The sequence below is a fragment of the Poromitra crassiceps genome, assembly GCF_964638095.1.
Source record: "Poromitra crassiceps genome assembly, chromosome: 2".
Taxonomy (NCBI): Eukaryota; Metazoa; Chordata; class Actinopteri; order Beryciformes; family Melamphaidae; genus Poromitra; species Poromitra crassiceps.
In genome coordinates this window covers 95,710,411-95,735,179 of record NC_139624.1, presented here as the reverse complement: position 1 = coordinate 95,735,179, position 24,769 = coordinate 95,710,411, and the positions used below count along the sequence as shown (strand labels likewise).

Genomic DNA, 24,769 nt, shown 5'->3' with positions numbered 1-24,769 from the left:
ACGGAATTTCATCAGATTCGCCTTAAACATTCACTTAGGCTCAAGGATGATCTGATTAGATTTTGGTGGTCAAAGGTCAAAGTCACTGTGACCTCTCGAACGCCATTTTCAAGCTTGTTAACGCGATATCTGAGGAACGCCTTGACGGAATTTCTTCAGATTCGCCTTAAACATTCACTTAGGCTCAACGATGATCTGATTAGATTTTGGTGGTCAAAGGTCAAAGGTCAAGGTCACTGTGACCTCTCGAACGCCATTTTCAAGCTTGTTAACGCGATATCTGAGGAACGCCTTGACGGAATTTCTTCAGATTCGCCTTAAACATTCACTTAGGCTCAACGATGATCTGATTAGATTTTGGTGGTCAAAGGTCAAGGTCACTGTGACCTCTCGAACGCCATTTTCAAGCTTGTTAACGCGATATCTGAGGAACGCCTGGACGGAATTTCATCAGATTCGCCTTAAACATTCACTTAGGCTCAAGGATGATCTGATTAGATTTTGGTGGTCAAAGGTCAAAGGTCAAGGTCACTGTGACCTCTCCAACGCCATTTTCAAGCTTGTTAACGCGATATCTGAGGAACGCCTGGACGGAATTTCATCACATTCGCCTTAAACATTCAATTAGGCTCAAGGATGATCTGATTAGATTTTGGTGGTCAAAGGTCAAAGGTCAAGGTCACTGTGACCTCTCAAACGCCATTTTCAAGCTTGTTAACGCGATATCTGAGGAACGCCTGGACAGAATTTCATCAGATTCGCCTTAAACATTCACTTAGGCTCAAGGATGAACTGATTCCATTTTGGTTATCAAAGGTCAAAGGTCAAGGTCACAGTGACCTAACAAATGCCATTTTCAAGCTCGGTAACGCCATATCTCAGTAACACATTGACTAAATTTCTTCACATTTGGCTCAAATATCCAATTCTGCAAAGAAACGCCTTGATGCAATTTCTTCCAATTTGGCTCCAACATCCACTTGGACTCAAGAATGAACTAATGGCGGAGGCATAAGTCCGCGTTGCGGTCGTTCTAGTTTCTGTTTGATGTTGTTGTTCACGGTCAACATGAAAGCCAGATTATTGCTAATTCTGGCAGCAGCGGAGGTTGAGGATCCCTCTGGGAAGAGAAAATGTAGGAGGAGTGAAAAGACGAGCAGTGCGCTTTTCCTCCAAATGTTCAACTTTTTTCAGCTTAAAAACGCCCAGAGCGCTCCTCCAAAAACAAAAGACGTCATTAAATGAGGAGCACGTTTAGCGCGCCCTTACCTAGAGAATGAATTGCAGAAAGAATTGCCTCCAGACCAACCTTTGTATGTAGTTGGTGTAGTCTGTATGTCAGACAGTAATATCAGCCTATCTTGGCTCAATTTGTTGAGTGTTTATAGGCTCAAACAAATCATGATCCCATAAGGAATTGAGAGAAACTAACTAAAGAAACTAAGTTACCTGGGGGGGCGGGGTGGGGGGTGTCTGAGGGGAGGCCCACAGTCTCAGACTTTGAGCACCCCTGCTCTATGCTTTTCCATATATCTGTGGTGGTCTGGGAGGACCTTCACATGTCGCTGCTACACATTGTTGGCCATGAGCCAAAGTAGGTTGAAAACGAGCTTTGCAGGAATGTTGAGATTTTGACCAGAATCAGAAACACTTTTATTACCACAGTATGCAAGATTACATATGAGGAGTTTGCCTTAGTGTCAGTATGCAGCCTAGTGGTCAGGTCAATATTCAGAGATAGAGAAGTAGGAAAAATAACATCTCTGTAGTACATCCTGTTGAATAATCATTTTCATAAAACCAAAGGGGAAGTGTTTATTTTCATGGTTATGGTGGAATGCCACTGTAGAAAATGGAACGTTTAAACCCATTTTGCTTTCATTTTACTTAACAGATCAAAATACTAATAACTTGTGATCTGACAGAGCGATCTCATCATTCAAAAAGTTACGCTGTGTATAGGGGAGAGTTTGTAATTTATGGAAATGTCAAAAAATGAAAATGTAAAATTTTCAGGAACAAACAGTCTAGGTGAGGTCAGATGGACCCTGTCCCTGATTGGCCATTGCTCCAGCCTCCCTGCACTGTTCAAACCATAGCCAACCAATGGGATCCTCTGGAGCCAGCCTAGAGTGCGTGATGTCACAATTAACTCTACCAGACTCTACAGCAGGGGTGCCCAATACGTCGATCGCGAAGGTAGTGTGGTCGATCGCATGGCATTGAGGGGGGGGAAAAAAAATACTGGTTTTCCACTGGTTTTCCACTGGTTTTCCACTGTTTTTCCACTGTTTCCACTGTTTTTCCACTGTTCCACTGTTTTCCACTGTATACTCAGTGTATATATATATAAATAAATATGTTTGGTAGATCACTTTGACTTGGTCATTTTAAAAGTAGCTCCCAAGCTGAAAAAGTGTGGGCACCCCTGCTCTACAGGCTGTACTTTTCATAAATACACACATTTTAAAACTGCCACAGTTCACACAACTTCTACACTTCATATATTATGATATATAATATATCTATTATACATCAAACCCTTCAGCTACTTATACATCAAACCCTTCAGCTACTTCTGCTCTCTCTCACAATGTCAAAAATATAAGCGATAATTAAATTATCAATTCAAAATTCTATATTTCTATTTTCTATGAACTTTCCAAATTTTGTAGTAGAAATCCCGTTCATTCATGTGGCTGAAGGATGATGATGATGATGATGATGAGAGATGGTGGTAGAACATCAACGCTAGATTGATTGCATAAATTAAAAAGTTGAATCTGGACTCTTGTGTTCCAGGAAGCCGCGGGTTTCCTCCACTGAGATGGACCGCAAGATGGCTGATCGGCGGCTGATCTGCCTGTCGCGGCTGCCGGAGCTGATGGCGCGAGAGAAGCTTGAGGAGAGCGACTGGGTGACGTTCGCCGTGCTCGTCAGCAAAGCCACGCCCCAGAGCAGCAGCAGCGTAGGTCACCACACGGCCACAAACACTGTGACCAATCACACGCCCACAAACACTGTGACCAATCAGCATTATAATTACCCTTATTATAAGTACATTATCTGATGCTACCTATGTTCCCTTTCTTCACTGCAGGAGTTCTCAAGTCCTGTTTCCACTGCTGTCTTATTCTTTTGATTTGTGGTGCTTCAAATTTAAGAAATTCAAATGACTACTTGATTACTTTGCTGCAAGTAGCAGCAATTCAGACTAACGTTGAATGAATAATAAAGAAATATCCTGAACAAATACATTGAAAATCAAACTATATAGGCTTTTTTTTGCAATGGGCCAGCAAACAAATTAGTTGTATATTTAATTTATAATATTTCTTTATTATTGTAATTTCTCAGTACTTGCATTATAACATTTCTCCTCTGAGTCTACATTTAATCCTGCAGCCATTTCTTTTTATATATACGTATATATATTTTAGACTATCCGAATACCAAATTTGGAAACTGAATACCTACCCAACGAACCAATATCCAAATATTTGGGTACAGCCCTAAAAAAATAAAGAAAAATGACAGTGTAATTGGGCGGCAGCGGCGGCCATATTGAATGCATGTAGGGGAAACACTGCATGTTGTGAAGCTGTCCCTGACCTCGGCCTCGTCCTCTCTGCAGGGGAAGACGTTCAGCGTGTGGAAGCTGAACGACCTCCACAACCTGGAGGTGTATGTGTCTCTGCTGCTGTTTGGAGATGTCCACAAGGAGCTGTGGAAGACAGAGCCAGGCAGCGTGCTGGGCCTGCTCAACCCAAACCCCATGAAGCAGAAAGACGGCTACGACGGGGTGAGCGCCGTGCGGGGCGGCTGGGGGGGCTGACGGACATGAAACCGTTGTAAAGCTAGTTTAAGAGTCTAGTTTAAGACTAGTCTAGAGCTGCACCATATACATCTTTGGTTTTTGGAAAGAACCTGAAGAATAGAGAGAGGGGCATCTCTTAAGTCCAGTGCAAGAGCCCAGTGCAAGAGCAAGTGTTATCTTTGCTAGTTTCTAGCACTCAAAATCTATTTTTCTTCTTCTTTTAATGACCACTGGGTCAGTACATCAAAGGACATGTTCCAGCGACTCAGTTGATTTTTGGGACCGATACCGATATTAGGGAGTAAACAAATTCCGATATCGATATAACGGCCGATATTCTCAGGGGTGGCCAAACTTTTTTGGTTGTGGGCCGCATACAGAAAAATATAAGGAGTCGCGGGCCAAACAATATAAAGCGCATCAGTTTTGGCGGCAAAAACATTGGACCAGAAAACCCTTGTGCCATCAATAATTTAATTTCTGCCTAAATAAATATATGACACATAGGGCTCTATTCTCCCACAGGCCATCGGCGCTATTACGGGCCTTAACCGCAAAAAAACGTGCCTTGCGCCTGTTTCGGCAAGATAGCAATAGGCTTTAGGCTGCCAAATGCGCTTTAGGCCGAATGGGCGTGGCGCAGTCCCAAAGTGGGCGTGTCGGCGCTAAATACCAGCCTAGTGATATCTTGGGACCTGGCCTACATTTAGCGCTTTGCGCTTTTGAAAAGCAGGCCTATTCTCTGCCTTCACTGCTTCTTCTCTGTCACCCTTCTCTCTCTCTCTCTCTGAGTTCCCAGCATGCATTGTGTTTCTTCATTTCGCTACTAAATAGTAGGGGTGTCACGATACACTCAGTTCACGATACGATACGTATCACGATACTGGGTTCACGATAACGATACGATACGATACGATTTTAACAATATTTTTTTAAACTTGAATAATGACAATATATGACTGGAAAAGTAGTATTTTATTTGAAATGCACAAATACAAAACATGCTGTTGTGGGAAATTGTTATTACAATAACAACTAGAAAAAACATGAGATTGGAGATAAGGCTTATCTTGAAATAGAATGAGTTACACCGTCACTTAGATTTACTTTGAACTAAAAGGTTTCTCAGCAGTATAAATTCTCATTATGCATCTTCAGTTTTTCTTCAAACTCAAACAACAAGACTTTTCTTAGTCTATTTTTTATGCATCTTCAGTTTTTCCTGTCAAGTAAACAGTTTTGCCAGAAACTCAATTGAATGGTTTCTCTCCTGTATAACTTCTCATGTGTCTCTTCAGAGACTTGTTCAACTGAACTACTTTCCAGACATTGAACTTCAACAAACAAAGACGTTTCTTTGTCTATTTTTGAAAAAAAAAAAAAAAAAATTTTTTTTTTTTTTTTTTTCACGATATGAGATTTCATCTCAACGATACATATCGTGACGTTTTACTATCGCGAAATTTCGTGGGACGATATATTGTGACACCCCTACTAAATAGCCACCAAATGAGCCAAAATAGATATAAAAGGTAGTTCTAAATTAATGTGTAATGGTAACACAGCCTGCCATTGTCAACATTTCAATATTGGACCAAATAAAACATCGAAATGAAAACACCACCCTATGTGAAACATATATGTCCTCCTGGGCCTATATATACCCCTTGTCGAGTTAACGTGATTTAGAGAAGTAACAGCGGAACGCGCTTCGGAACGCGCTTCTAATGGCATCTGCTATACTGTGATGTCCCTCCAATAACTTGGCCCTATTTCACATTTAGTTTTACAATAAAAACACATTTATGCAATGACTTGACATAATGTAGGGTATATTTATGTGCATCATCCTTCCTGCAGCAGGCGAGAGAAAATGATATCTTTCTGGACAAACTTTCACCAATCTAATAGGCTATATTTTTCTAGCTGATGCATAGAACATTATTTTCACTTTGATCTTGCTATAGTGTAGCGTATTTACATGCTTGCAGTAGGCTATTTAAACTGCAGTTAGATTGGTTTGAGAAGCATCATAATATGGAATAATAGCCGATATATGGAGACAGACGGGATGAAGGGAGGTGGGGGGGGGGGGGGGGATCAGAGGCTTGGGTTTCGTCTGGTTTTGCGGGACCAGTGGAATTGGAGCTAAAAAGGCAAGCGTGCCATTCGTTTATTGCACTTATCCAATGAGCATGACGGTAGGGCATTCACAGACTAGTCGACTAGTCGACTAGTAAAACCACTAGTCGACACTGTGCTTAGTAGTCGACTAGTCGTTTTAGCAAAAAAAAAAAAAAAAAAAAAAAAAAATTTTTTTTTTTTTTTTATATCTTTAAGAAAGAACATACATGGACTATCATATCCCATATCCCCCACAAAGAACATCAAAACACAACAAAACAAAACAAGAAAACTGCATAAAATACACAATAATCCAAGAACAAACAAGACTATTGGACAAACAACCAAACAAAAACAATGCATTCAAAGTAAATACATAGATCTTGCCCTGTTGGCAGCTAGGAAATGCATAGCTTTAAATTGGAAAGCATCCAATCCCCCAGCTGTAGTTCACTGGTGGAATGAACTCTCAAGCTACCATACGTTGGATAACATTTACTACAAGAAATTTACTACAAGAATCAGATTCTTAGACATCCCCAAAATATGGCAACCACATACAGAGTTTGAGTTTAAGAACTTTTTACCCCAGTGTCATTAGGCTTATCAGGATAGGAGCTGAATGCATTGTTTTTGTTTGGTTGTTTGTCCAATAGTCTTGTTTGTTCTTGGATTATTGTGTATCTTATGCAGTTTTCTTGTTTTGTTTTGTTGTGTTTTGATGTTCTTTGTGGGGGATATGGGATATGATAGTCCATGTATGTCGTGTAAATACCTCATGTTCTTTCTTAAAGATAAAAAAAAAAAAAAAAAAAATTTATTAAAAATAAATTAAAAACGGTTAGTCGACTAGTCGACTACCTTTAGGGACGACTAGTCGACTAGTAAAATTCACTAGTCGTGAATGCCCTACATGACGGTGCATAATTTTACGCCTAAAAGGCGTGGTTGTAATGCTTTGGGCTGCATCTAGCGCCAGCACGACGATATCAAGTGCGCCTGTCCACGCCCACTGCTTTGATCTGCGCCTGCCGCTCGGCCTAGAAACTGCGCCGATGCAACGATAGGGGCCATAGTTTATTGATGCGCTCACCTATTACAATGGGTATTTCTGTAGCCTATGTTATCAAATTTTATTTTCCTGTGCCAACAGGTTAAGACAGAGATAATTTAACATAACATTAGTATTAAACATTAATTCATTTTTTTTTTTTTTTTAATAAATAGACCAGGTCAGGCTGTCCAAGTATAACCCATTTTCAATGGTTTTAAATTGAAAAAACGAAATGGGGGGAATCCGTTTTTTTGTTTTTGTTTTTCAGTTTCTTTTTCTTAATGTTTTTGTTTTTCCGTTTTTTCCCCTGTTTTCGTTTTCGTTTTCCGTTTTAAACTTTGAAACAGAAAAACGGAAAAACGTTTTTAGCATTTTTTTTTTTTTTTTTTTTTACAATTTTTTTTTTTTTCTAAATTCATGGCGGGCCACTTAAAAACGGGCAGCGGGCCGCAGTTGGCCCGCGGGCCGTAGTTTGACCACCCCTGTTCTATATTATATACACATGATCTCTCAAATATCAAACACTTGACAAAGATATGACTTGATGTGACTTGAGATATGTAATGTAGGCAGGATATTTTACAGTTTAACAATTTACTTTATTGTCCAAAATGACATCAATGCAATGAAACAGTAAACTTCACTGGAAAATTAATAATTATAAATAAATAGAAATACAAAAACACAAATAGAACAAATATATATAACCTGAGTCAAGAAAAAGGATCAAATATACACAACGTGCTGTCTATAACTTAAAAAATACAAAATAAATATCGGCAATATCAGCCAACATATCGGCCGAGCGATATATCGGTGGGGCTCTAGTTAACAGACAGTGTTGTGTTGGTCTGTAGGTCAGCCTGTCAGTAGATCATCCTCAGAAGGTTCTGCTGATGGGTGAAGCTCAGGACTACGGTACCTGCAAGGCCATGAAGAAGAACGGAGACCCCTGCTCTCAGATCGTCAACATGGTGCGTGTGTGTGTGTGTGCATGTCTCACCCTACAATCTAATGAAAAAAAGAGGACTCCCGCACACTGACTCCCACTTCAAGGCTTTTAATAATGCTGCAACGTTTCGGTCACAAGACCTTCATCTGGCATATGGTATGGCAGAACACTGGAACCTATTTATAGGAACCAGGACAAAAACAATTATCCAATGGGAGCAAAGGCAATCATGTCAAGACCCATGGAGTAAATCAGTGCAAATAAATGCAGGTGTGACACAATTACAGATACAGTATTAAAGGGATAGTCTACAACAGACCCTGGAATAAATAGAAAAAAGGTAGGCTATATGAAACAATAATAATAATTATATAACTCAAAGCATGACATTTAGAAGGAGTTCATCATTTAGGCCTTTTGGCGCTAGGGTTTGTAAATGAAAAATCCAAAAAGCTTCTCTTCTTTTCAGTAGAAAAGGGGTGGGGATCATGACCTTCTACCAAACATGATATTTCTTCCCTACGCTTCTGTGGTATTGAAAGGGTTGCCTCGCCACCTAGGGGTGGGGATCATGACCTTCTACTGAAAAGTGTGTCACACCTGCATTTATTTGCACTGATTTACTCCATGGGTCTTGACATGATTGCCTTTGCTCCCATTGGATAATTGTTTTTGTCCTGGTTCCTATAAATAGGTTCCAGTGTTCTGCCATACCATATGCCAGATGAAGGTCTTGTGACCGAAACGTTGCAGCATTATTAAAAGCCTTGAAGTGGGAGTCAGTGTGCGGGAGTCCTCTTTTTTTCATTTGATCCTGCCTTTTCCGACGCACCTGACGTACACGGTTGTGCAGAGATTTCCTCTCTTTGATTCACCCTACAATCTACCACGGTTTCACCGGCTTTGAGCCGTCTCTCTCTCTCCCATGCATTGTCGACCTCGCTCTCTCACTTCCTTCTGGAGCCGGGGGCGGAGTCTAGGGGAACATTTCATGCTCTCTCTTATATCTCACTCTGTACCTCTCTGTGTCCCTGTCCCTCAGTATGAGTGTCAGTTCTGTCAGTATCACTCTGTACCTCTCTGTGTCCCTGTCCCTCAGTATGAGTGTCAGTTCTGTCAGTATCACTCTGTACCTCTCTGTGTCCCTGTCCCTCAGTATGAGTGTCAGTTCTGTCAGTAGCTGTGTTTCCATTACAGTTTTTCACAAAATAATTGCGATATTTCTACAACTTCGACAATGTACAATTGCGACTTGTAGGCGTTTCCATTGAAGTTGAGTTTGGTCTGACGGCGCGCACACCTGAACGCGATTCCCCATTACCAGCAGCTGCCACAGTGATTACGCACGGGGATCTGCCCCATATGACCATATGATCCCGTCCCCTGCATGCTCAAATCTAACCAATGGTCAATGCAAATCACAACATGAAGTTACAACGCATATAAACGAGCCTGATTATCAATTCAAAAGAAAATGAGTCGCAAAATGTTGCTGGCTGCGGTGAATGCGAGCGCGACAGACAGAGGAAAAAAGGTAGCCTAATAGTAGGGCTGGGCGATTAATCGAATTTTAATCATGATTACGATTTGGGCTGTCCACGATTATGAAAACAAGATAATCGACATACAACGATTTTGCGGCTCTTGTCACTCTCGTTCTGTCTTGTGTTGTAAATCGAGCGCACCCCTTCCTTTGCAGCGGTGTGCTCGGCCCCTCCCCCAAAGCCCCAAACACACACACACCGCTCGAGTTGGGAATGACTGTCATGTGAACAGAGAGCCACTGCACGTTCTCCTCCCCGCTTATTTCCGTGGTAGCACAAGAATAAGATGAGAGAAGTCACAGAAAGAGAGCCGCTGGTCGAGAAGAGAGGTAAAACAACGTATGTAGGTTGGAAACACTATGGTTTCGCCGAGTTTAAAGGTCCTTGCACATCAAGAGCGATGTGAATATACAGCACGGAATTGCGATGCGAGTTTTGACCCACCTGTCAATCACAGCCACAGACTTGGAACAAACAGTGCAAGATACGCGCGGTCGTGGCAGCACCTCGCAACACAACCTCTCGCTCTTTCTTTAATCACTTGAAATCCACTCACAAAGTGGTCTATGACCAAGCAATAAACGCTAAACGAACAAAAATACAAAGCCCCATCTAGTTACTCCTGCCACCGCATACAGTCATCGATTCAGGACACTCGTTACAATGCGAACGCATATTCAACAGCTAACGAGCTCACAGATAAACATTAACAATAGCCTATTATGAACCTAAACGACGTAAGTCGCTTTGGATAAAAGCATCTGCCAAATGAGTAATTTAATGTAATGTAAACGAACGTTACTAGCGTTCTCATTTGGTTAGTTTTGAGGTTTAAGGACTACTAGTTCAGATGTTTACCAACATATTGAATGTAGATTAATAGTTGCAGTTGGTTGTGGCAGTTCACTGCAACATAGTAGGCCTATACTGTATATTTATTTTAGTTTTTATTTTATTTCTAAATCTTTGCACTTTTATTATTTATTTTCACTTATTTATTTTCAATTATATCTAAAATCCAAAGACATCCAATGTTAAATAAAAAGGCAGTGTAAATGTTCAATAAATTCATGATGTTCTCAATGTCAATGAGTAATCGTGTTAAATAATCGTGATCTCAATATCAATCAAAATAATCGTGATTATGATTTTTGCCATAATCGTGCAGCCCTACCTAATAGCCTACAACTGGTCCGATTTAGAGATGGAGGGGGGAAAAGGCTGATTTGGTTCAATAATCAGAATGTTGTGTATTATAACATTGCACCTGAAACGTGTGTAATGTATTACTCACAGTCACTGTATTCACTTCAGTCAGGAGCACCGCACCGGTGTGTGCTTTTCATCCACTCATCTCGCCGCTCAAATGTGTGCACACAGGCAGCCTGCTGTCACCATGGACCGATTTCTGTCTTTAAACATGATCTATTTACCCCGGCTCTGCTTTTGCACAACACTCGTCTTTCTGCTAGGTAGCGTTGCTTCAAAGTTTTCCACTTGCTGCGGAGGTTTTGCCACGGCTTATCGAACCGTTTCTCCCTCATTTTCCGCTGCTTTTCCAAAGGAGAAGTTGGGTCACATGACGTGCAAATGCGGAAATAGTGTTTCCATTACACTTTTGCGATAAACTGCTATATCGACACGTCTGAAAAACCACCTCATGAGAGCGCAAAAACTTTTTGCGTTCGAAATTTATGTGTTTCCATTACCCAATTTCTATTGCGATATTTAGATTTTGCGCATTTCTGAGGGTAATGGAAACACGGCTATTATCACTCTGTACCTCTCTGTGTCCCTGTCCCTCAGTATGAGTGTCAGTTCTGTCAGTATCACTCTGCTCTCTCTCTCTCTCTCAGTATGAGTGTCAGTTCTGTCAGTACCACGTGAAGGCTCAGTATAAGAAGCTGAGCGCTAAGCGGGCGGAGCTTCAGTCGTCGTACTCGGGGAAGGTCCCGGGCCGGGCCAAGGGGCGGGGCAACGCCAACCTGAAGGAGCGCCTCTGTCAGGATGGCTTCTACTACGGAGGAGTCTCCTCCGCTGCCTGTGTCTCCTCTCTGTGAGTCATCCACACATTTATTGATTTATTGATTGATTGATTTTGGTTTGGTTTTATTTATTTATTTGGGGCAGTGGTGGCCCAACGGTTAGAGAAGCGAGCTTGTGACTGGAAGGTTGTCGGTTCAATCCCCGGGACCGGCAGGATAAATCTGGCTGGGGAAAGTGAAAAGGCAGCGGCTGCCCATCCCTCATTACCAGCACTGAGGTGCCGTTGAGCAAGGCCCTAAGCAAGACCAAAGCGATTTGAAAATTGGAGAAGTTCATATTGTTCAGCTCTAATAAAAAATAAAATAAAATCGAAACTAAACTAAATGAAAAACAAAAAAGCAAATTTTTGCTTTTTCTTTTCCATCATTTGTGGGACTCTGTATAACCTTGATACGCACATATCCAAAAGGAATCCAATGAGTCCAGTTATGTTGGCAAAAATATGTATTTATTGAAAACTTCAAAAAATGTAACTCAGAAACAATGTAATGTAATTTTAGGTAAATTTGAGGTAATTTTCAGGTAAAACAAAAACGTACCAGTGAAAAATCAAGGTAGCATACACATATAAATAGATGTAAACAATCCAAAATAGCAGAAAACAAATAATAGATTACGTGTTTACATTACTCCGGCTGACACTGAAACAGTTGCTCCAATGGGAGCAGCTGTAGAGCAGGGGAGGGCTTATCCCAGTAGCCTGTTTCCCAGGGATACTCAACTTACTTTGTCCGGGGGCCACTTTTGCAAAATGACAGGAGCCCAGGGGCCAGTTAATAAACAAACATTAATATAATCTTTTCTGTAGTGGTTTGTAGGTTTTTGGGGTGCCAGGCAGTTTGGTCTGACAATTTTGGGCACACAGGATAGATGGTTAGCTAGGTTAACTTAGTTAAGTACATATAAGTGCCTGGGCGGCAAGCAGGCAGCAATATTTGACAATTTATCTGGAGCTCAGCCAAACTTTATTGAACATTAGTTTTCATTGTGAATTAGAAAATGGTCAGGGGGCCACTCTGCACCCTATCGTGGGCCACAAGTTGAGTATCACTGCAGTAGCCTGTTTCCGTGCAGCCAGACGACTCTCACGGAAGGGAGGCGAGGCTGGCCAGCGAGACTACCGTACATTACTCCTAACAAAACTAAATGGCTCAAACAATGTGTGTTACAAACTTCATCACGTTTTACTTGGAGAAAATCATCTTCTTCAAATCATGTCTGTTCAGTCAACAGTATAATAAAAATAAGTGAATGTTTTCTTATTGAGAAAATTGTAACTTTAACTATGAATCTTCCCTTTTTAGTTGCGAAATGTCATACAACTCCCATAACTCCTGTTCCCATCTTAAGAAAGAACTTGTACTGTATTTGATAACTAGGGCTGGGTTAAAAAAATCGATTCTCCGATTTTAAATCGATTTTTATTTTAATCCTTTGATATCGATTCATATGTCCAGATATCGATTTTTATTTATTTTTATTTTTTATAAACATAGGCTATAATATTATAGGCTGTGTGTGGTAGTTGAAACATAGTTTCAAGTTGACGTTTATTTATGTTTGTAGTTGAAACAAAAACATAAATACTGTAGGCGACATAAATGGAAATGTTTGTCATTAATATCAACTTTTAGAAATTATATAGGCTGAAATCAAATCACTGTGCATGATTGTGAAAGTGTCTTTATTGACAGATGAAAAGGCTGTTATTTACCCTTTGTCACCACCTGGTGAGTAAATATATGTGTAACTAAAACCATTAAAATTGATAACCGGTCCGCAACTTTTTTTCCCCATGTATCTACTTGGCGCAAAAAAGGTTGGGAACCCCTGTGTTACATAACTGGACAGTCATGTAATTCAGGTTACAGCTCAAAAACATGTTTTAGTATCACTAAACAAATCGATATTGAAATTAATCGAATCGAATCGAATCGGGATTAATTGATTCGGAACCTTGTGAATCGGAATCGAATCTATTCTTGAAATTTGAACCAATACCCAGCCCTATTGATAACTGATGACAACAACATCTGAGGAAAAATGCTTAGTTTTTTTGGAAATACATCTCATCTTCTTGGTCAAGATTTTTGTTTGTATTTGCACTTTTTCCGATGTCTGTTAAAGTCGTTTTTAGCTAGCTGCGGCTTACAAATCCACGTACGCGCCGTGGGATTGGACAGAATTTGAGCTTGTTTTATACTTGACTGATTATCTGTTTCAGCTCCGCCTCCAAACCCACCAAACCCGGCCAGCGCACTCTGGACTCACTGTTTGTGAAAGGTTCTGCTCAGATCGCCAGCCAGGCCAGGAGACTGGGTGAGCAAAGAGAGAATGACACACACACACACACACACACACACACACATACACACACAGAAACATACACACACACACACACACACACACACACACACACATACACACACAGAAACATACACACACACTGCCCAACACTGACTAGACCCTGCTCATGTGTATAGTGTTCAACAGTCACGTGACACCTCTGTTCCGGAAGAGTATTTCCTCGTTCATATCCTGCAATGAGATTTTAATTATTACGGCGAGCTGGTGGTGAAACGATGGTATATGTTCCTTTATAAAACGGCTCTCTCAAATCAAGCAATCTGATTGGTTCACAGCCATTGTATAAATCCAGTAACCCACTCCAATAACCCATGGCCATGGGTTATTGGTTGCCATGGCAACTCTCTTACTAAAAGCCTTTGGTTACCTCAAAAAAAACAAATGGCGGAGACAGCTGTCAGATCCTTGTGAATCTGCCTGTCGGGGTTTCCAGAAAGCTCTCAGCTTCTCAGCAAGCGCCAGGATTGGCCAATGTCAACTTCAGTCTCCAGAACGATCCAATCAAATCACCCGCACGTTCTTGCGGTCCCGCCTTACAGTAGTGTTTCAACTGACTCTATCAGAATACCATGGCAGTCGGACTTATAGTATTATTATTATTATATTATTATACTTGGAAACCGTTTTATAAAAGCTGCGTGGTGTTGTGGAATATATCCCGCTGATAAGCTGTTATCCCACTCGGCCTCGTGGGATAACAGCTTATCAGCGGGATATATTCGCCACAACACACTTGCTCTCATGCTATATTGCTTAAGTATAGAAGCCAGAAATCTGTATGATATCATCCTTGTTTATTCGTACTACACTACCCAGTACCCACAATTCCAGAGTGTAATATGGACATCTTTGATTGGTGAAGCTCGCTGTATGGTCGTCTGTGATTGGTGGGCTAGGTGGTTAGCCACTGCGCTAGTGGAATAACTCTGGCTAGGCTACGAACATGTCACAGCTTGCTGAGTAAAGGGCTCAAACCACCACTGAGTGACTGAAGGTTACGTTAACCATTACGAGTCACGCTGCGTTCAGAGCCGGCACCCGTTTTGAAATCCGTTGCCCGGAGTTACCTGCAAGGAAATGCGGCTATTATACGATAACGTTAGCCATTGAGCTAATACTTTCAAGACCGCTGCTCCCGCCCACTGCCGCTCAGAGTCTTCTCCCATTGGCTATCGCTCAATCATCCGCTAATCTGTAAGAATTGTATAAGGATCCGCTAATCTGGTTGGCCGGAAATGCTGGAATGGATCTTTCACTCTTAAAATATAATATGTTCACACTCTTGTACCTTTTTACGTTTTTCAATGTGCTTTTTTCTTGTTGCTCTGAATCAAATGTTTGATGGTCATGATTCTGTAGCTGCCTGGCTGTTTGGCTTGCTTCCAGGCTTAAACCAGTTTACAGTAGATTACAGTAGATTACAGTAGATTACAGTAGTAGATTTTTCAAAATGCCACGGAGAGAAAGAATGCACAAGTGACTCTTCCGGAACCATGAAGCAAATGTGGGAATGCCAAAAACTGCAGTGCAGTTCCTCAAAAGGCCACTTGAGGCTAAGGAGGTTAAGGCACTTCGCGTTGGCTTCATTTTTCATCTGTGGAGGTTTTTAAAGTAGGAACAAGTTCTCTTTCCCTGAGTTTATTCTTGTGTGTCTGTGTGTGTGTGTGTGTGTGTGTGTGTGTGTGTGTGTGTGTGTGTGTGTGTGTGTGTGTGTGTGTGTGTGTGTGTAGCCATGCAGTCCGGTGAGGTTTCCGGCTGTTCAGACGACTTCAAGGGTCTGATGTCACTGCCTACGCCCGGAGCGCTGCAGCTGAAGAAGCATCTGATACACGCCAAGCCCACAGGTGAACATCTGACACACGCTAAGCACACAGGTGATGTCTGACACACGCCAAGCCCACAGGTGATGTCTGACACACGCTAAGCACACAGGTGATGTCTGACACACGCTAAGCACACAGGTGATGTCTGACACACGCTAAGCACACAGGTGATGTCTGACACACGCTAAGCACACAGGTGACGTCTGACACACGCTAAGCACACAGGTGACGTCTGACACACGCTAAGCACACAGGTGATGTCTGACACATGCTAAGTACACAGGTGATGTCTGACATACGCTAAGCACACAGGTGATGTCTGACACACGCTAAGCACACAGGTGATGTCTGACACACGCTAAGCACACAGGTGACGTCTGACACACGCTAAGCACACAGGTGACGTCTGACACACGCTAAGCACACAGGTGACGTCTGACACACGCTAAGTACACAGGTGACGTCTGACACACGCTAAGTACACAGGTGATGTCTGACACACGCTAAGTACACAGGTGACGTCTGACACACGCTAAGCACACAGGTGATGTCTGACACACGCTAAGTACACAGTTGACGTCTGACACACGCTAAGCACACAGGTGATGTCTGACACACGCTAAGTACACAGGTGATGTCTGACACACGCTAAGCACACAGGTGATGTCTGACACACGCTAAGTACACAGGTGATGTCTGACACCACACAGGTGATGTCTGACACACGCTAAGCACACAGGTGATGTCTGACACACGCTAAGCACACAGGTGACATCTGACACACGCTAAGCACACAGGTGATGTCTGACACACGCTAAGTACACAGGTGACATCTGACACACGCTAAGCACACAGGTGATGTCTGACACACGCTAAGTACACAGGTGACATCTGACACACGCTAAGCACACAGGTGATGTCTGACACACGCTAAGCACACAGGTGATGTCTGACACACGCTAAGCACACAGGTGACGTCTGACACACGCTAAGCACACAGGTGATGTCTGACACACGCTAAGCACACAGGTGATGTCTGACACACGCTAAGTACACAGGTGACGTCTGACACACGCTAAGTACACAGGTGATGTCTGACACACGCTAAGCCCACAGGTGAAGTCTGACACACGCTAAGCACACAGGTGATGTCTGACACACGCTAAGCACACAGGTGATGTCTGACACACGCTAAGCCCACAGGTGAAGTCTGACATACGCTAAGCACACAGGTGATGTCTGACACACGCTAAGCCCACAGGTGAAGTCTGACACACGCTAAGCACACAGGTGATGTCTGACACACGCTAAGCCCACAGGTGAAGTCTGACACACGCTAAGTACACAGGTGATGTCTGACAACGTCTGTCCAACGACCTTCATCACATTCTTCTTCTACAGAAGAAGAAGCTTAAAAATAACAAGATAACAATCAAACGCTCAAACTAGTGGCTTTAATGAGGCTAAATATTAAAAGCCTAACCATGACTTAAAGAGCATGGTGCAGGTTGGAGACCACATTGCATTAATACAGTATGTGGAAGGGGTATATAGCAATGGGATTTTGGGGGGGGGGGGGGGGGGGGATTTCAATAGCTCTTGTTTTAACAACTGACCATCTCCTTTTAACATCCCCTTTTTTATCTAGTGTGTCTCTGTTAGCCATTTTTTTAGGTTATTTTATTTATTGTCTGTACTGGTACTGTATACTGTTGTCATACTGTCTGTCAACTTTTGTTACTGTAACTTTCTGTCTGGATGCTGCTTGAACAGGTCGCACTTGAAAATGAGATCCAGGTCTCAAGGTGATTCACCTGTATAAATAAATGTTAAATAAATAAATAAAATCGTGCCACTATTCAAGCTAGCAAGCGAAACACGTTTCACTTCCTTAACACGTACTTCACAATAAAAGCATCCACGTTAGTTTGTCAGTGAAAGCTTTTCATTTGAAGGCGCTGTGCAGGAAATGGACTTAAAAGTTCCAGGCTACTTGACACTATCAAGATGCTGTGAGGGACACGGACAGAAAAAAGGCACAGTGGAACAGGCATTCAGAGGGCTGTGTGGGAATGGCATCCTCCCTAGGGGACATTCAGACCAAAAGTGTTTTTGGAGCTGCCAGCGTCTTTCTGCAGTTCATTCTCTATGTAAGGACACGCTAGACGTGCTCCTCTTTTAATGAACGCACCTGGCGTTTCAGCGCTGGTGGCGTCTGTTGTTTTTTGAGGAGCGCTGTGGGCGTTTTAAAGCGGAAAAGCACGCTGCTCGTCTTTTTCACTCCTCCTACCTTTTCTCCTCCCGAGGGATTCTCGACCTCCGCTGCTGCCAGAATTGGCAATAATCTGTCTTTCATGTTGACAGTGAACAACATCAAACAGACAAAACCAGCTGGCTACCGTCCGTGTGGTCGTTGTGTTCTGATCTGTGCTGCACGTGACTACAGGGGGAAACAAAAGTACAAAAAAACGCTCCGTGCGCTGTGTTTTGTGCACAATGGAAGCGCTCTGTACATGATTTTCATAGCGTTCTGACTGAAAAAAACGCTTTTGGTGTGAATGTCCCCTTAGACGTCACTGTACAATCTCAAATAATAAAAGTGATTAAAAAGCTGTTATTTTAAGGTAAAGAAATTACTTAATAATACAACAAGCCACTTGACATTTCACTGCCACTCATTCACTTAAGCATGCATTTACAATCGGGGTATGGCTGCTGGAAACCTGTGTTATACTAAAGTCAAATACCTCCTTTCTCCAGGCCCCAAGGGCACGGCCGGTGCTGCGGTTCAGTCCATCTCAGCCTCTGAGCTGCTGAAGCAGCAGAAACAGAAGCAGCAGGAACTCCTGCAGATGCGGCGGCGCCGGGCCGAGGAGCTCCAGACGAGGGTGCTGCAGAGCGGGGTCGGGCCCAGACCCGGTGGGGGCGTGGTCAAACCCAGAGGGGGTGTGGTCAAACCCGGAGTGGGGGGCCCTTCCCCCCCGAGGCGGGGCGGGGAGCTGCTGCTGTCCCCTAAAGCTCCCTCCGAGGTCTCCCGGAGCCCCGCGGCCCCCACCCTGGGGCGGGGCTTCTCCGAGGGGGAAGACATCGTGTTCTTTGACCACAGCCCGCCGGCCGCCACTCCCAGCCAATCAGCCGCCAAGCTGGCCGCTCTCAGGAAGCTGCGGGCCAAAGGGGCGGGGCTTGAGAAGGAAGACCCCAACGCCGTCAAGAGGAAGAGGAGTAACAGCAGTGAGATCAACGCCCGGGTGGAGAAGGGCCTCACCTCGCCGGATGGTACACACACACACACACACACACACACGCATGCACACACACACACACACACACACACACACACACACAGCCTGACTTTGTGAAGAAGAAGAAAAAAAAATCCGACCATGCCAGAGATGAGATTAAAACAAATAAAATGAGATAATAACAATATACTGGTAAAAACTTTAGATGACTAAATCAATATCAATATAAAATGTTCCAATTAAATACTGTAAAAGCTAGACTAAAAAGGTAGGTCTGGAGTTTTTTAACCTTTGAACTCGGTCTGATGTCTCTAGCTGGTTCAGAACGCAGCAGCTCCAAACCAAATATCCCCTGTTTCATCACCACTAAACTGCTGACTGATCAGATTCAGGATCGATGCAAAGATTTTACTGATCACATTTAAAGCTCTAGTCTAGTGCATCACTTTTGTAGTGCAGAACCTTGTCTCCCCCTTCTGGCAGTGAGAGTACGTGTACGAGTACCGACCATTTTCCTTATTCTTCATTGTCACACAAAAACTGGAAGCAGCTTCAAGATGTTGTTTAAACGCTCTGAGCATTAAAATACAACACATCTTTGTAGCGTCCATGTTGTTTCCACATTACCACTTAAAAGCTCATGAACACCAAAGTCGCAAGAACAACCTCCAACTCTAAATGGGGCAATCCAAGCAGCACGTGAATGCAGCATTTGTCATAGGCTAGCCGTAGTCTACACCGTCGCGGCTGTAAAACAGCACATAAGTTCCCAGTTTTCATCTCCTTTCCCCATATACTTTACTGTTCTTGTATGTCATTTCCTGAGCTCTGGTTTTCTTAAAGGTATATATCAAATGAGTTTATCATTATTCATGATCAGCTGACCCTTTGTGCAGGTGAGTCTGGCGGGCTGGAGGAGGAGGAGCCGGCCCAGAAGAGGAGGCGAGAGCGACTGGAATACATTCAGTCAGAGGAGTTCCAGAAGATCCTCAACGCCAAGTCTCGCCATGGAGCCGCGCTGCAGGCGGTAAGACACAAGGCACCAGAACATCACTGACCCATATACTGCCCTGCTCTGTTAAAGTGACTCCTGTGCTCCGCTTTGGTCTGTGTGACGTGAATGTAGGGCTGCTCGATTATGGCAAAAATCACAATCACGATTATTTTGACTGATATTGAGATCACGATTATTTAACGTTCAACATCATGCATTTGCAAAAATGTGTCTTTTTTAACACGTTCACTGCCAATGACGTATTAATCCGTCAAAAAAAATCCAACGGTTGACTGCCAATGACGTATTAATACGTCAAAAAAATGAATTTTTTTTTTTTGACCGTGGGATGTGCATCTAACCCTTTTACATCTCTTATATAAATATTGAAGCCACCGAACGTGTACAACCCATTCCACCGACCCACTAAGTGGCGACAGTGCTCTCCTGACTAGAGGAAGGCAAGCAAAAAGCAGTGTGAGGAAGCCATTCTCATGAAAATGGATTGGCGAAAACGCTTTCGTTTTCGCGCTGATTGCTGGCGGTGCGGGATTGCAAATTTGCATAATAGATTACGGGTGGAACACACTTTGAAACACGCAGCATAAATATGACCAGAATCGCAAAAGCTTCATCAAAGCTCTCAACCGAAACTCCAAGAAACGAGCGAGCCCATATCCAGACTTGCACAGCGGCCGCCAGCAGACAGGCACAGTAGCAGCAAAGCAGTGAGCCTGGTGACGCGAGGTTACAGGAGCAACAGAAACGAGCTTGTGACACGCCCGCTGCAGCCAAGAAGAACACACACGGAGGGAGGAGTTTGAAGGAGAGGGGTGTTTCCTGCTGTTATGGAGGAAATTACTGTTCAAAACTATTGTTTAGATGTCTGACGTCTTACTGATGCCAAAAATGAATGGTTAAAGTGACTGTTCTATCAAATTTCACAAAAAGCCATTTATCTCAGAATAAATTTTCAGACGCTGAAACCATGCTGTATTCAAGTGCTAATGCCTACATAACTACTAACTCTACAAACTAACTCTTTTAGACAGAGAAAGCACACATTCTATTACCGTAGTTCTTTTTAGATATTTTGTGTTCACAAAATCTTAGCAGAAAAGAATCCTCAGGTCTTGAAAGATGAGCCAGAATCCTCAAAAAACCCCTCTGGCAGAACCTACCTACAGTAAAAAAAAAAAACAGCTGGCAGTGAATGTGTTAATACTGGATGTCTTTTAACTTTAACTCATTGAGTGCCAGCCACTTTTGGAGAACGGACGCTCCCAGTGCCAGAGTTTCAGAGCGTTTTCAGTGATTTCTCGAGGCCCACAGAATATTGTGTGATATTACTATGTAAACACTGAACACGCACAAAGAACGATGAGACTCTCTTCTATCATCTGCAAAAAAAAGTTTATTGATCCCATTTTCCGTTCTTTAGTTATGAGCCGGAGAAGATAGCTTGATTTAACCAAAAACAGCAATTTTTTTCTAGAAGCTGAGATAATGAGCCTTTTGTGAAATTAAACATTTCAAGCACATCACTGACTCTGAAGCTAATATTTTCTAATGTAGTCACACCTCAAAAATAATTTCCTTCAATAAAACAGTGAAGGCCAGGGAATTTTGTTTGGCAGAATAATATTTGTTAGCTGCAACCAGCAGCGCTGGCCCCTGCGTGCGCTGCTGGTTGCAGCTTCTTGCTGGTCTTGATTTACTGCTGGTGGGCATCGGATATTCTGGCTTGCGTTTGCCAATCCTGTCCTGCTGTCTGGGTCTGTCTGGGTGTTGTGTGCTGCTCTGCGTGCCCCCCCCCCCCCCCGCCTCAACTGCACACTCCTCCTCCGTATGGGAGTGTCTCTGGTGGCTCTCTGCTGAGTTTGCTGTGCACAGTGAAGGGTGCGCGACATCCAGCTTTTTTACAGCGTTCCGCGTGTGTTTGTCACCGGCAACCATGCTTCCAGTTGAGAATAATAACAACTCCACGGCTGATCATGCGGATGTGCTGTCGCAACGGACAAGGAGCGGCTCAATTGTGGCAGCAGATTGGCTGCTGCAGGCACAGCTACAGTAACGTTATGCTTCATGCATATCGATGCATACGGATGCGATGCGATTTCCGTTTCCCCAACAACTTCTTCTTTGTTTTTTCCTTGCCTTTCTGTTATCTGGAGAGCACTGTTGCCACCTAAGGGTTCTGTAAAATAGGTTAGACACATTCAATAGCTCCCATATTGTAAGAGGCGATGTAAGAGGCTTAGATCGACATCCCCCCGTCAAAAAACGCAATTGACGACTTTAGTCGTCTTTGGCACTCTACGTCACTATTTGAATTGACGACTAAAGTCGTCATTGGCACTCAATGAGTTAAATATTATTTAAGGGAAAAACAAGGAAATAAATTAAAATAAAAGTATTATTATTTCTAGATAAATAAATATAATAATAATTGTTTTATCTCGATTATCTTGTTTTCATAATTGTGGGAATCCAAAATTGTAATTGAGATTAAAATCTGATTAATCGAGCAGCCCTACGTGAATGTCACTCTCACCTCTGTCTCCTCTCTCCTCTCCTCCAGGCGGAGTACCAGCTGCAGGAGCGTTACTTTGACCCTCTGGTGAAGAAGGAGCAGATGGAGGAGAAGATGAAGGGCATCAGGGAGATGAAGTGTCGAGCTGTCACCTGCAAGAAGGTACCCACCTCCTCCGTCTCACTCCAGCAGTGTTTCAGTTCTGTTTCTCCATCTCACTCCAGCAGTGTTTCAGTCCTCCTGTTTCTCCACATTAAGACTACATTTCCCATGCTCCTTTGCTTCCAGTGTAGTTACACCTATTTCAAGCCGGCGGACCGCTGCGTGGAGGAGGGCCACGCTCTGCACTGGCACGACGCTCTCAAACGCTTCTTCAAGTGTCCGTGTGGACAGAGAGCCATCGCCCTGGACAGACTGCCCAACAAAACCTGCAGGTCAGACTCTCTCTCTCTGAGTCTCTATGTCTCTCTGTCTCTCTCTCTCTCTCTCTCTCTGAATCCTGCATTAATAACTAATGTCGTTCTATCCTTCCAGCAACTGTGGTCTGTTCAAATGGGAGCGCGACGGGATGCTCAAGGTAAATCTCATCGTTTTTATCCCATTTCACAAAAAAAACAAAATCAAACATGTGACATGTTTTGTCTGAAATGATCCCTGACGCCTCTCTGACTTCCTTCATCTCAGGAGAAGAAGGGGCCGAAGATTGGCGGAGAGCTCCTGCAGCCGAGAGGAGAGGAGCAGCCCAAGTTCCTCAACAGCATGCAGTGAAGCCACATCCCTCCACAAACATTTATTTTGTTCTTTAAGTTTGGTTGAATGATCCTTTTATATTTAGACATTAGATTTGATTGATTATGGAGCTTTTAAAGCTGTGATTTTAATGGAACTTCTAATGAAAATGTTACATGTACATTTCATGTAAATAAATGTCCTACTACTATAAATATTGCTACCCTGTCGCCTGTTGATATAACAGTAGTGATTCAAACCTACACCTACAGGGGTAAGGGCTCTCTTCACAATACCTACAGGGCTTTATGTACAGTACGTCTGGAAAGTATGGAAAACGATTTCCCTAATTTCCAGGTCTGAATGTGTGTGGATCTACAGGTGCAGCAGGCGCTTGCTCACAATCTAACATGCTAACTGTCTCTGGTCACATGACACCCACAGCTGTTCACATCGCTTCTTTTGAAATGCATTTTTGGAAATGTAGGAAATATGAATAGTCTGACTCTAATAGACTCTGGGACAGACAGCTGATATTGCGGATGTTCTGGTGTAGAGCGGACATCCATGCCAAGACTTTGGCTTCCGTGCGCCGCGGTCATTATTTACATACATATTTGCATACGAGATTTCAGCTAATCTCCATAAAGAAATACAGTAGCTGCATAGATAGTAGGACTGTAAAGAATGACTGAAGCGGAAGTCTTGGTGCAGACGTTTGCTCTACAGTGTACGGCCGATATTTCTGGGTTTTCAGTGTAGAGTCTACACTGAAAACCCAGAAATATCGGCCGTCTGTCCGAGAGACTTGTTAGTCGTCAGACTGATAGATTCTAGGTGGCCAGATTGATCAGACTGAGGTCGTATTCCCAAACAATCAGACCTGTATCTGATTTAGGAGCACATATGAAAGTGGCCCAAATCAGAATTGAAAAGATCTGATTCCACGTGATTTGTGCTGTTCACACTGTTCTGGGCGTGGGATCTGAGTCACATACGGTATGAGAAAAAAAAAACTAAATTTTTTGAGTTTTTTGGGGAGTTTTTTTTGTTTTTTGTTTTTTGTTTTTAGTTTTTTTTGGAGGAACGGAGCCACATGCTCCCTCTCTCTCTCTCTCTCTCTGAGCTGATCCACTCAGCCTTGGACTTCTTATTAAACAAGAGGAATGAAGACGGAGAGTTTTTTGGGATTTGAAGCTTTGTGATTAGCGGGCACGAGCTGCCATGCCACATTGACGGTTTTTCTCTGTGCTCGTTATCCCAGGGTTCCTACGCAGGTCTGGAAAAGTACCGGTATTAAAAATTAATTTGATCATTTCCAGGTCTTGAATAGTTTAGGAATTTGAATAAATGTCTGGAAAAGTATGGAAAATGTGGTTCAGGTCCAATACACACATAATTCTAGCATTCCGTTGTAGAGCCACTTTGAGTCCACAGTTTTTGTTGATGATCAGAAGAATGTTCAGATAGTGATGCTCTTATTACCCAGCTGCTGTCAGCATGCATCAAATACCCTGCACCAAAATCACATCCAGTTAGGAACA

At 42.9% G+C, this 24,769-nt stretch overlaps 1 protein-coding gene across 1 annotated transcript in view; it reads left to right on the top strand.

The window, feature by feature from the left end:
• The window catches only part of mcm10 (minichromosome maintenance 10 replication initiation factor), a 44,494-nt gene extending 21,218 nt beyond the window's left edge, over positions 1–23,276 (top strand). The window contains exons 7-18 of the mRNA XM_083631857.1: positions 2,803–2,968; positions 3,635–3,802; positions 7,853–7,969; positions 11,348–11,547; positions 13,762–13,856; positions 15,635–15,748; positions 18,488–19,003; positions 19,866–19,996; positions 22,545–22,658; positions 22,785–22,930; positions 23,031–23,073; positions 23,181–23,276. Of these exons, the coding sequence (XP_083487983.1) occupies positions 2,803–2,968; positions 3,635–3,802; positions 7,853–7,969; positions 11,348–11,547; positions 13,762–13,856; positions 15,635–15,748; positions 18,488–19,003; positions 19,866–19,996; positions 22,545–22,658; positions 22,785–22,930; positions 23,031–23,073; positions 23,181–23,264 (1,894 nt within the window). The 3' untranslated portion in view covers positions 23,265–23,276. The remainder of the gene's footprint in view (positions 1–2,802; positions 2,969–3,634; positions 3,803–7,852; positions 7,970–11,347; positions 11,548–13,761; positions 13,857–15,634; positions 15,749–18,487; positions 19,004–19,865; positions 19,997–22,544; positions 22,659–22,784; positions 22,931–23,030; positions 23,074–23,180) is intronic.
• The last annotated feature ends 1,493 nt before the right edge of the window (positions 23,277–24,769 follow it).